At 50.0% G+C, this 10823-nt stretch overlaps 4 protein-coding genes across 4 annotated transcripts; 1 reads left to right on the forward strand and 3 right to left on the reverse strand.

Moving 5' to 3' along the window:
• The first annotated feature begins 78 nt into the window (after positions 1 to 78).
• Positions 79 to 1823, forward strand: LACBIDRAFT_180331 (uncharacterized protein). The gene is made up of 3 exons (XM_001886203.1): positions 79 to 354; positions 415 to 1334; positions 1393 to 1823. Exons 1-3 carry the CDS (start codon positions 88 to 90, stop codon positions 1694 to 1696), a joined length of 1491 nt encoding a protein of 496 aa, XP_001886238.1. The 5' UTR covers positions 79 to 87; the 3' UTR covers positions 1697 to 1823.
• A 1236-nt stretch (positions 1824 to 3059) lies between these two features.
• LACBIDRAFT_307743 (uncharacterized protein) lies at positions 3060 to 4107 on the reverse strand (the record flags this gene model as incomplete). Its single annotated transcript, XM_001886290.1, has 5 exons — positions 3060 to 3167; positions 3227 to 3340; positions 3393 to 3638; positions 3696 to 3839; positions 3904 to 4107. 5 exons carry the CDS (start codon positions 4105 to 4107, stop codon positions 3060 to 3062), a joined length of 816 nt encoding a protein of 271 aa, XP_001886325.1.
• Positions 4108 to 4872: 765 nt separating this feature from the next.
• On the reverse strand, positions 4873 to 7981 carry LACBIDRAFT_307744 (uncharacterized protein; the record flags this gene model as incomplete). The annotated part of the gene is made up of 3 exons (XM_001886291.1): positions 4873 to 7393; positions 7456 to 7538; positions 7592 to 7981. 3 exons carry the CDS (start codon positions 7979 to 7981, stop codon positions 4873 to 4875), a joined length of 2994 nt encoding a protein of 997 aa, XP_001886326.1.
• A 329-nt stretch (positions 7982 to 8310) lies between these two features.
• LACBIDRAFT_123195 (uncharacterized protein) lies at positions 8311 to 9975 on the reverse strand. The gene is made up of 7 exons (XM_001886292.1): positions 9843 to 9975; positions 9611 to 9774; positions 9295 to 9530; positions 9076 to 9234; positions 8881 to 9006; positions 8651 to 8823; positions 8311 to 8542 (listed from the first exon to the last, which is right to left on the reverse strand). Exons 1-7 carry the CDS (start codon positions 9956 to 9958, stop codon positions 8362 to 8364), a joined length of 1155 nt encoding a protein of 384 aa, XP_001886327.1. The 5' UTR covers positions 9959 to 9975; the 3' UTR covers positions 8311 to 8361.
• Between the last annotated feature and the right edge of the window lie 848 nt (positions 9976 to 10823).

Consider the following 10823-nt stretch of genomic DNA (forward strand, 5'->3'; position numbering starts at 1 on the left):
GATAGTAGAAATATAATTCTGACTTTTCTTTTCATTCTACTAGCTTTTCATCACGTCGATGCTCATCATTTCTCTCCCCAGATACACATGCCTTTAGATGCTACTACCAGGCAGCCGAAGGGCCTCGCGTACGTCTCCTTCGCTCAACCAGCAAACGCGCTCCAAGCTTATGAAGCTCTCGACCGCAAGTCCTTCCAAGGACGGCTGCTTCATATCCTCGCAGCCGTCGATAGAAAGGGCAAGGTTGAAGTCGAGGACGGTGATGGGCGGAAGAAGACGATGAAGGAGGAGAAAAACCAGAAACGAAAAGCAAACGCTGGAAAGCAGTTCAACTGGAGTATGCTGTATATGAATGTTCGTGTTCACCCTACCAAAATAGCGCTTCCCAATCTCACGCCTCTTTCTGTACGCTAGAGTGATGCTGTAGCGTCTTCCATCGCGGACCGCATGAACATCAACAAAGCCGACATCCTCAATCCCGAGTCTGGTGACAACGCAGCTGTGAAACTCGCGTTGGCTGAGACGCACATCATTCAAGAAACCAAGACTTACCTCGAGTCACAAGGTGTTCTGTTATCATCCTTCGGCTCTCGCGCCCGGTCAGATACCACCATTCTCGTCAAGAACATACCCTACGGCACGACGGTCGAGCAGATCCGCGAAATGTTCGAACCACATGGCGAGCTGAGTAGGGTGCTCGTTCCTCCAGCTGGCACGATGGCCGTGGTGGATTTTGAGAAGCCAGACGATGCTGCGCAGGCATTCCGCGCTGTTGCATATCGGAGGTTGGGGAGCACAGTGGTATATTTGGAGAAAGGGCCTTTAGGGATGTTCGCAGAAGGCTCTACGCCGGCTGCACCTAGCACGACGGGCCCGTCACACGCCGCTATCAAGATCGCTGAGCAGCAAATCCCCGACCCTACTGCAGAGGGAGAAGAGGAGGAGCAATCGATTTCTGGTGGCACAACTCTCTATCTCAAGAACATCGCCTTCTCCACGACACAAGAACGCTTGACTCAAGTATTCTGTCATTTGCCCGCTTTCTCCTTTGCAAGGATACAGACGAAACCCGATCCCAAACGGCCTGGCAGTCGACTGAGTATGGGATATGGCTTCGTTGGGTTCAAAGATGCAGAGTCGGCCAGGAAGGCGTTGAAGAGCATGCAGGGGTTCTCGTTGGATGGGCATGCTTTGCATGTCAAGTTTGCAGGACGTGGTGCTGATGAGGTGGAGAAGGAGGTCGTGAAAGGATCGAAGAGTACGACAACCACCAAGATGATTGTGAAGAATGTGCCGTTTGAGGCTACGAAGAAGGATATCAGGGATCTCTTTGGGTATGTCCTGCCCCTTTGCGTTTTGTGTTCACTGGAGCTAATCGTTGTTTGTAACAAGTGCTCACGGACACCTGAAATCCGTACGCCTCCCCAAGAAATTCGACGCCCGCACACGCGGGTTCGCGTTCCTCGACTTTGTATCCCGCCGCGAAGCCGAGAACGCATATGATGCACTCAGGCACACCCATTTGCTCGGCCGACATTTGGTGTTGGAGTGGGCTGAGGAGGCAGAGCAGGATCTGGACGTGCTGCGGATGAAGGCGGGCGTTGGGTTTGGTGGTGGGAAGGAGATGCCTGGGAGGAAACGCAAGTTGGATTTGGGCAAGACTGGGGAGGAGGATGTCGAGGATTTGGAGGTCTGAAGAGGATGTTGGAGTACGTCAAAAATGTCGTGGTTATGACTAGAACACGCAGAGGACGTTGTGAGGAATTGTCTTATCTGATATCACCCATCTGTAAATTGGTACGGATAAAGTTACTTACCCATGAAACTTACGAGGTCGGCCAAAAGATAAAATATTACAACCATCCAGCATTGAAGCCACTTAGCCAGCCAGGCGTGAGCAAACGTAAGTTGACACGGTGATTCAGAGGTGCCGGTGACTGGCTTGCGCATGCACTTCTCTGAAGATACGACGCAAAGCTTAAGGCTCTCGAACAGCATTTGGAGCGAGCTAGGAAGACAACATGGTCACCTGGTTTCCAGGTATTGTTGCCTAAAGACTCAAAAGACAGCGATTTCTTATCTGCGGCCACCACCGGTGACCGAGTGCTCTCAACGATCGTTTACAGGGAAGGAGCTAGCCCTGCGACAAAAATACCTGGGAGCTCGACCACCGATCCAGACAAGGACTGAAGCCCTGCCAACATGCCGTCCGTCCGAAGCGATGAGGCGATAAGGAAGATCTTCGTATTAGCCCCTGGATGGACCTGAGGCCCAACCTTGCTATTTTCTTTCCTTTGTCTTTACCCCACCAACTATACTTTACTCAAACTTTCCGTCTGGTATGTACACACATTTAAAGCCTCACTTCGTCGGCATCATCGTGATCTGACTGCCATTCGTCACCAGTCCAGCTTACTTGAACCCCGCAAAATGTGTAGGTACCATCTACCGTTTCTGCTCTTCCACATCTGATGTTGCCGAAGCATTGGTGACCCAGTCTGATTATGACCTTCTTGATAGCTTCTGTCATCTCTTTCACCATTACGAACAATACGCACTCAACCGCGCATGTTGTCGTTGTTGGCGGCGTGGATCAATTTATTTACCCTACAGACAGCGCGACCTTCTCCGATTTGGGAACATACATCGTGAAGAGGCGCAACAGCTCCGCCGTTCATTATACCATCAACTATTCCCACCCCGGTCGTGTCTTTTCCATCAGCCCGGGAGACGAAATTGGTCGGACAAATTTCGAGATCACAATCGCGCTTCAGGGGCAGGTATGTTGGACAGGTTCTCTTTCTAGATTGGTTCCCTTACCGCTTCATTTCTTTACTACTTAGTAGGAAGAAACATAGGATTCTAGATCCCCCAAATTTGTCATAGTATCGCTTTCTACTCAAATATGTACTTGTATTCGTCTTGATCCCAACTCTGCCATTTTTCGAACGTCAGCTCAATAAATAAGCTCATTACTAGCACCACTGGAAAAAACGAGCGTGAATACTACGCAAATGAGACCCAGAGCAGGCTAGCAAAACAGGGTTCGCTAATTGATTCTATAACGGTTCGCAATCATCCTCGATTGCCAGCCTGCGGGATGGGTGCTTGTCGTTTCGAAGCGAATATCCGAAGTAGGAACTTGTCCCCACCCGCCTGAAACCTGCCTTGTGTTCAGCATATGCATCAGCACGGAAAATTCTGTCCTATCAGTGAGCAAGCATACCTTGCGGAAGAACCGTTTAACGCGTGCGTGTTTGGAGTTTACCAACGCTACGTCGCTGCGCTGCTGGTATGTGATATCTGTTACCCCAGGTTCCACAAACAAAAAGTCAATGTTCTGCATGGCGAATCAGTCAATAAATATGTTGCACATATTGAATTACACATACATGAAGGGTTGCATGCCTCTTCAGTTCTTGTAATGCCCACGAACCAATGCCTTGTCCACGAAATTCAGGCTTGATGAAGAAGTCGTCCTTTGCGATTTGAGCATCGTTGGAAATGACAGCGAAGGACCCGTAATTGAGCTCCTCTCCGAAGACTCCAGTGCCCTTTGTCGGACCAGAGAGAAATTCCTCTCTCAGTCGACCTCGGTTCGCTTCATTAAAGAGCGTTGTCCCAAACGCTTCGAGATCCTAAATTTCGTATGAAATCACTTCATCTGGTCAGATCATGATTATTGTAAAACGCACAGATCCACCTCGCTCCGAAGCGACGAGGCGATACGGAAGATTTTCGTATTGGGATACGGTGCGTGCGACCGCCTGGACGGACCTAAGGCCGAACCTCCCTATTTTCTTTCCTTTGTCTTTGGTAACAATCTCAATGTAATAAATCTACAGCATTCTTTAGTCTTCAAGCCGGCCAAGAGCAAAGGCGAAGCAAGGGTTATAGACTTACTTTCAGCCAAGGCTCCCACTCGTCAACCCACTCATCATCTGAATCATAACCGACTTTGCTGAAATCAGGAGCAGAAGCGTCAAGTTCTGAGTCGAACTCTTCATTTCCGAAATCTTCAGTATAATCCTCTCGGACCCCACATTCGCCCGTAATCAGCTGGACTCTGAATTTGAGATTGGAAAGATCAATTTGAGTGGTCGCCATCTCGTCTGTAGAACTTGGTCCACGAAATCAAAGGAGATCAGTTAGCTGACAAGGGGGCACGCAAGGTGGACTTGACGTGGCCAGCATTTATATATGTAGGAAGTTGGAACGGCCCGACATCATGGAATAGCATGGAATGGTGTCAAAAATCAATCAGGTTTGCCGGGAAGATTGGAAGGATCCACCAGAAATGAGCAGGTTGTCCAATCCACTGGTTGATCGTGTCCACATCGAGGCTTGAGGGCATTTAAACCTTAACCGAAACAAGTTGCATCAGAATTTGACCCAAAAACGAAACGAGAATATGCAAACTGGATTCATCGAGGTTGAGGGCATTTAATCCTTAACCGAAACAAGTTGCATCAGAATCTGACCTCAAAACGAAAAAGAAAAGAAGAAAATATGCAACTGAATTCATGGCGCAATCGTGACAATGTGATATGTACTAATGATATGAGGAAATAATAACCCCAAAGAATGGGGGAGGGGGAGCGAATACTGGTGATGGATGGATGGATGGTTGAACAAATGATAATCCGGGAGAAGTAAGGTGGAAGCAGCGAAACCAGTGGTGAGTGGATGTGGGATGTGGGAAGTGGTGAGGAAAAGGGACAAGTAAAGAGACCTGTGAAAGTAACCGTAACGTATGAGTGAGTAGATAATATATGCACGTAACCAGAACCAAAGAAACAGAGAAAGAAAGAAGAAAAAATACCGAAATAGAGGAGACCCAATCAACCTCTTTCGAAACCTCCAACAACAAAACTACCCATGACCCCCATCCCAACTCGCCCTCTTCCGCTTATTATCATTCCGGAGCATCAAATCCTGGGGACAAACCGCACTCTGGCCCCTATGATGACTCATCGACCTTCCCTGCTGTTTCGGCGCCGTCGTCGGCACTGAATCCTTGGTCGTCGTCGCCGTCGTCAGAGGAGGGTCAGAAACGTGTTGTTGCTTCGTAGACTTGGACACAGCAGCCTGCGCCAAATCAAGCGCCTGTCCTTGTCTACTATCACCCGCAACATCCATTCCAGCAGCTGCCGTCAAACCGCTAAAGCCAAACGTGTTCCCGTTCCCGTTGTTGTTGCCCATGGAGCCTCCGTAGTAGTGTAAGTCGAGGAAGGGGAGGTCGTACATGTCCAGAGTATTCCCGTTTGCGAACATGTTGGTTCGCCAAGAATCGTGCATTGACATGGAAGGAGGGGGGGACGAACTCGCGTTCGTAGACAAAAGCGAATTCTGCGAGTGTTGAGTATTCGTATTCGTAGGCGTAAGCGGTCTGAAATCCGGCAACGGCAACAACGGCGCACGTAGTCCACCACCACTCCGTGCACTACCCGTACTGCTCGGCGTAGGTGAGCTGAAAAAGGGGGACAGCTCACTCATAGAGACCGACCCCCCTCCCAAAGACGATTCCGGTTGTCCATTTGGGGAGATCCTCCATCTTCCATTCCCATTCCCATTCGCACCTCTAGCTTCGGAAGGAGGAACAGAGATAGACCTAGTATGCGGGGCACCCCCATTACCCGTTGACGAATAGTGCTGCAACACCGACCCGGAGGAACGTCTCATCGGTCGAGGGTGGTTCAACGGCGTAGCAGGCGGCGTTAAATGCAGCTCTTGTGAGAAATCGACGATATCGTCCAAACAAAGTCTGTCAATCGGCTCTTGCGGTTCCTCTTTTTGTTGTTGGGTGTGTGGAACGGACTGAGAAGAAAGCGACGAAGATAGTCCAGAATGAGAAGAAGACAACGACGACAAGCCAGAAACGTCCAGCTCGTCATCGTCCATCGCGTCAGGTGGCAGAGGCACACCTAGTGGATCCGCATGGTCGTCTAACGTTATACCCGTCAGCTCAATCTCATCTATCCCAGGCAACGCAGGCGTATGAAGTTGCATTGGGTGTATACCCGCCGTCTGCCCCATCCCCGACAACCCCAACCCACCACCAAACCCAAGCCCAAACCCAAACCCAGCCGAATAATAACTCGACGACTGAGGCTGGTGGTGATGAGTCCTCGCACCAAAAATAAGATCCCCCGCATAATTCGAATGATGCGTAAACCCCCTGAACCCATTCGGCGGAAACATCTCGTCCGAAAACGTAGAATGCGAGTCTCCCACACCCACTTCCGACGAAAAGTCATGAGGCATTGAGGCGGGGAATAAGTCGTAGCGGTCCAATACCCCATGGTTGAGGTGGTGGCTGAAGGAAAAGGGGGACGCGGGCGATAGGACGTCTGAAGCAGATGCAGATGGGTCCAGTCTTGGATTGGGTGAAAACCAATCGTTCCCCCATGCTGATTTTCCAATCATGCCGAGGTTGTTGCCGTTACCATTACCTGAGGAGCGTTGGTGGAGGAAAGGAGATGAATGGGACGAGGTGGTGTTTTGGTTTTGATTCATGAGAAAGTCGGCTGAGATGTGGCTGGAGGTAGGCGAGCCAGCCGTAGTCGACCACGCATTGTGCGAGTGCGTTGGCGTGTTGATGCCAGAGGACCACGGCTGCTGAGACTGCGTCTCCATCTCCGAATGCGTTTGATTAGGCAGAAAGTCAGGGATCGTAAGCGGGTCAGACAACGAATCAATCGTGACCATCTCCATCTCGTCGTCGTCGTCCAGCGTGAACACGTCCACCACCGACGGAGGCTGCTTCTTCGTCCTCAGAGACACAGTCGACACATTGTCCACGAACACAGGGATCTGGGGCTGCTTGAACGCAGGGGATGCTTCACTCTCGTCCTCCCCGCCCGAACTATCTTCATCCTCAGAAACAGCCGTACTCTGCGGAACACTCTTCGTTCCCCCTCTCAACAACCCCTGGCTCGTATGTGCGCGTCTCCGGCTCCGAACAGGTCCAGTCGTGGACATGACCAACTGATCGTCCGTCGCAGCCCTCATGGGCACCTTTTGTCCCATCCCAATGCAATCCCCCAAAAGGGTGCTACCGTTTTTCTTCTTCGCGGCCGTACGAGGCTTATACCCCGCCAACTGATACAGCTCAGGAAACGCATTCCGGAACCGATCCCTCAAATCCGTCGAACGCCTGTTCTGGTCCTGGAACACAGGGTCCTTGACGATCGTAGCCCACACAGTCCCATGCTTCTCATATCCGGCTTTAAGTGCGCGATCCTCCTCTTCAGTGAATGGCCTACGCCGTTTACTGCGTGTTTTTTCGAATAAGGGGGAGCCGTCCGGGAGGGTTGAACGGACTTTTGAGGAGAGGTGGGTGCGGGCGTTGGGGTAGTGTTGTTTGTAAGCGTCTGGAAAGTAGGTGCGGAATCTGGGTCGCGTGTTAGTTAGTATGCATGTCTCGTGGCCTATGATAATCGAAAAGCTTCGCACCGGTCTTTGAGATCGACGGGGGAACGGCTATCAAATTTGAGGGTAGGGTCGCTTAGAATAGTCTTCCAGTTCCCAACTCCATGCTTATTTCATAAAAAAGTTAGCGATAGCTTTATGAGGGGGGAAATGCACTTACCCGATTACAACCATCGACCAACATCTGCGTCTCCTCAGCGGACCACTTCTTCCTCGGCTTCTTCTCCTGAAAGGTCGTTGGATCCTCGTCCTCAGCTGTCGGTGCAATCTTACGCATCTTGCCCTTCTTCTCGGGTAGTGCGAGGTTACTGCCACCACCACTACTCGAGTCAATCCCCGTATCGTCCCTAAAACTCCATGCTTGCACCACTCTCGGTGAAGACGGCAATGCCAACGAGACCCGCCTGTGTTTCAAAGGAGACGCGGGTGTAGATGAGGAAGAGGAAGAAGAAGCGGGAAAGGGGGCCTTGAAAGAGAACGTGGACGATGCAGGGAGTTTGGTCACAGGCTGCTGCTGGTGTTCAGGTGGTGGATTGGGTAGACTGGCCATATATCCTGAGAAGTGGATAATTTGGGAATTGGGTGCTGGGATTTGGTCCAAAAAGACCGGTTTAATGAAATAGCGCAGCAAGGCAGGTGGTGAAGCGAGTTTGTAATTTGCTGGGTGTGAACCACCTGATATGTCAAAGCCAAGCCTCGTTGTTTCGGCGTGCCGCGTTGGAATCAGATAATCTATGCAGAGTAGGAAATGTTGCGGGAATGTTCAAAAGTGAGTTGAATGTGAGGTGAAGAGGACGTTGTTAAGGTGCACGTTGTCACTCAGATCCAATTTGGCACAACACGGGTTCTGATCACATCAATCTCATCTCTCATACATATGTCAAGGAAGGCTTGTAACAATTACTACTTTATAATACACATCATCCAAATTTAAGCAGTAACCAACACCTCAGGCGCAATTCTCTGCTCAACCGTATTCAATTTATCAACCCACTTCTCCAGCCTCTTCGCGAGCCCCCCAATCTGCTCCCGCGAAAGAACGCGCGGCTGTACCCAGGTTATCTGCGCCTTTTGATCGACCTGATCCAGAGATCCACGGATAAGTTTCAGGCTAGAGATGAGATTGAAGGAATTAGCACGGAGATTTACGAAAGGGTGCACAGAGAGGAACATGAGGAATCGATAAGATGCCGTTGACATTGACAATGAAGGCACTTACCTCAGCGCCTTCATAACAAGATGCTCGACCTCATCCACAGGCAGCCTCGTCTCCTCCGCGATAGTCTGGAAACTCATCGTCCGATTATCCGCGTTCCTCTTGAACACTGACTCAATAAGCGCCATCAGACAAATCTTCTGCTGGAGAAAGGCATAGTTTTCTTGGAGGATTGGCTGGAAACGTCCGAGATCAGTCCCAAGCCGACGAACGTTGTGCTTGGCGTGACGAACCTCCTTGGGGAATAGCGGAGCAAGCGCCTCAAACTTTCCAATATTCCCCTCATTAAACGTGAACAAAAGTTTCTTGATCCATTCATGTTGTGTGCCGTTCAACGCATCCAGAATGGGGTGCATCAACTATCAAAAAAAAAACCTCGTCAACCTCTTTTCCTTTTCATTCTTTCATTCGAAAAAGGAATCACATACCAATTCACCAAAATTATAAATCGTATCCCCAAGAAAAGCCGATATCCCCAAATCATGTGCCCTCCCCAGCCTTTCCTCAGCCGACAAATCTTTCTCCGGATCCACACAAGCAAGGTAAAGAAGCGAGTGTTTGTAATACGGCGCGTAGTCCGCTTTTGCCTTTCATACACATCAGCCTCTCCCTGCACAACGCGGGGCGAAAGAGACACAGGGACAGACCTTATAATAATCAGCCGCAACGCCATAATAAGCCGCATTAACAGCATTCTCCACGCCCTCCAGCGAATCAAGGATCTTCCACGCTTCATCCATATCCGTCTTCGTGCCTTCAACATCTCCGTAGAGCAGCTTGGCGTGCGCGATGGTAGCGAGCAGTAAAACATGGGCTTCTTGCGATTTTGAGGTGTCGATGCGGGAGAGGAGGGATGTTAGGAATGTTAGGTGGACTTGGGGGTCTGTTGGGTGTCGCGGTCAGCATTCGTTTGTGTGACGAGAGGGAAGGAGGAGGAGGAAGGAAGAAGAGGAAGAGACGTACTATCAATATCCTTCGAAACCTTCACACCCATCTCAACCAACTTCAACTGATTAATCTTCCCTTCAAAATCCCTCACAAACCGCTCAAACACATCGACCCTATACGGCCTCGCAAGTGGGTGATCGAAGAACTGGAAGAGCTTTTGTGTGAGTTGATGCCATAGCCTAGTAAGTCCCAAATCCCTCGTTAGCTCCCTTTCTTGAATAGGAAGGAAAAGAGGGAGAGAACATACTTGCGCGTATACAAATTCCTAAACGACTCAAAGAACGGATGAAGTTCCGCGGGCGTAGCTGACAGCGCGGTCCCTATAAATTCGTCAATTATCAGTTTGGGAGGTTGGGAGGCCATCGTTGTGGAGGTCGGAGGTCGTCGGCGGGAACGGTGAGATGGTGGTTGGGACGCGTCGTCAAAAAGATGGTTGTGTTTGGTTGGGGTGGGGAGGGGAAATAGATGTACACAGGTAATGTTTCTTCCTTCCCCAAACCTCAAGTTACTCACTCTCGAGAAACCCTGGGTATCGCGCACTTTTATACTCTGGAACGAACAAAATTTTCCAACATTCTATGTTTTCTCGGAGGCTCGGAGGCTCGCGATATCTCAGCTCAGAACTTGAAGCTCAAACTTTTCATTCCGGTCCAGGTTCAAGTTGTAACAGTGATCTCCGACTCAAGCAGGCTGTCGTCAAAATCCAAGCTCAACTTGGTCTGAGCTGTCTGGAACAGATTTAACCCAATCTGAAGCAGGACTTCAGAATTACTACCGCTTCCAATCCTTTCCTCCGAGCTCCGAGTCCAACATCCCAGATTTTTCGAATTCTACCCTCTTGACAAAGCTCAAAAACGGAGGACCGCACACGGCTTGACAAATCTGGGGTTGCCTGGAAACTGGCTCTCTGAGTTGCACTGGCTCTGAACTATATTCCAATCGCAATAGGCAACGCTACTGCCAGTGGAAACTGTGCAGCTTCAATCTCTCGAGGACGTGGATGAACGCGAGTCTATCTGCTCTTGAGGAACGTATAACGGCTGAAATACACGCTTTGTTTGAGAACTTTCCAAGTTCCTGGGTGTTGATTCTTCCAGTAACATGTCAACTGGCTGGGCATCAAGGAGTGTTCCTTTGACCTTGAACGATCACAAAATGAAGTCCCCGCTCTGATTAGCTCACAACACCGAAGAACGAATTCGCATGCGAGTCCCTCACATACGAGATG

Source organism: Laccaria bicolor, genomic scaffold (genome assembly GCF_000143565.1).
Source record: "Laccaria bicolor S238N-H82 LACBIscaffold_36 genomic scaffold, whole genome shotgun sequence".
In the NCBI taxonomy this organism is placed as follows: Eukaryota; Fungi; Basidiomycota; class Agaricomycetes; order Agaricales; family Hydnangiaceae; genus Laccaria; species Laccaria bicolor.

Bases quoted from the DNA above. Each gene is read 5' to 3' on its own strand.
- LACBIDRAFT_180331 (XM_001886203.1), top strand. From the start codon at position 88: ATGCCTTTAGATGCTACTACCAGGCAGCCGAAGGGCCTCGCGTACGTC. The intron at 355-414 runs GTTCGTGTTCAC...TCTGTACGCTAG, and splicing joins GGAGTATGCTGTATATGAAT to AGTGATGCTGTAGCGTCTTC. The intron at 1,335-1,392 runs GTATGTCCTGCC...GTTTGTAACAAG, and splicing joins GATATCAGGGATCTCTTTGG to TGCTCACGGACACCTGAAAT.
- LACBIDRAFT_123195 (XM_001886292.1), bottom strand. From the start codon at position 9,958: ATGGCCTCCCAACCTCCCAAACTGATAATTGACGAATTTATAGGGACC. The intron at 9,775-9,842 runs GTATGTTCTCTC...GGGACTTACTAG, and splicing joins AGGAATTTGTATACGCGCAA to GCTATGGCATCAACTCACAC. The intron at 9,007-9,075 runs GTATGTGATTCC...TTTTTTTGATAG, and splicing joins TTTATAATTTTGGTGAATTG to TTGATGCACCCCATTCTGGA.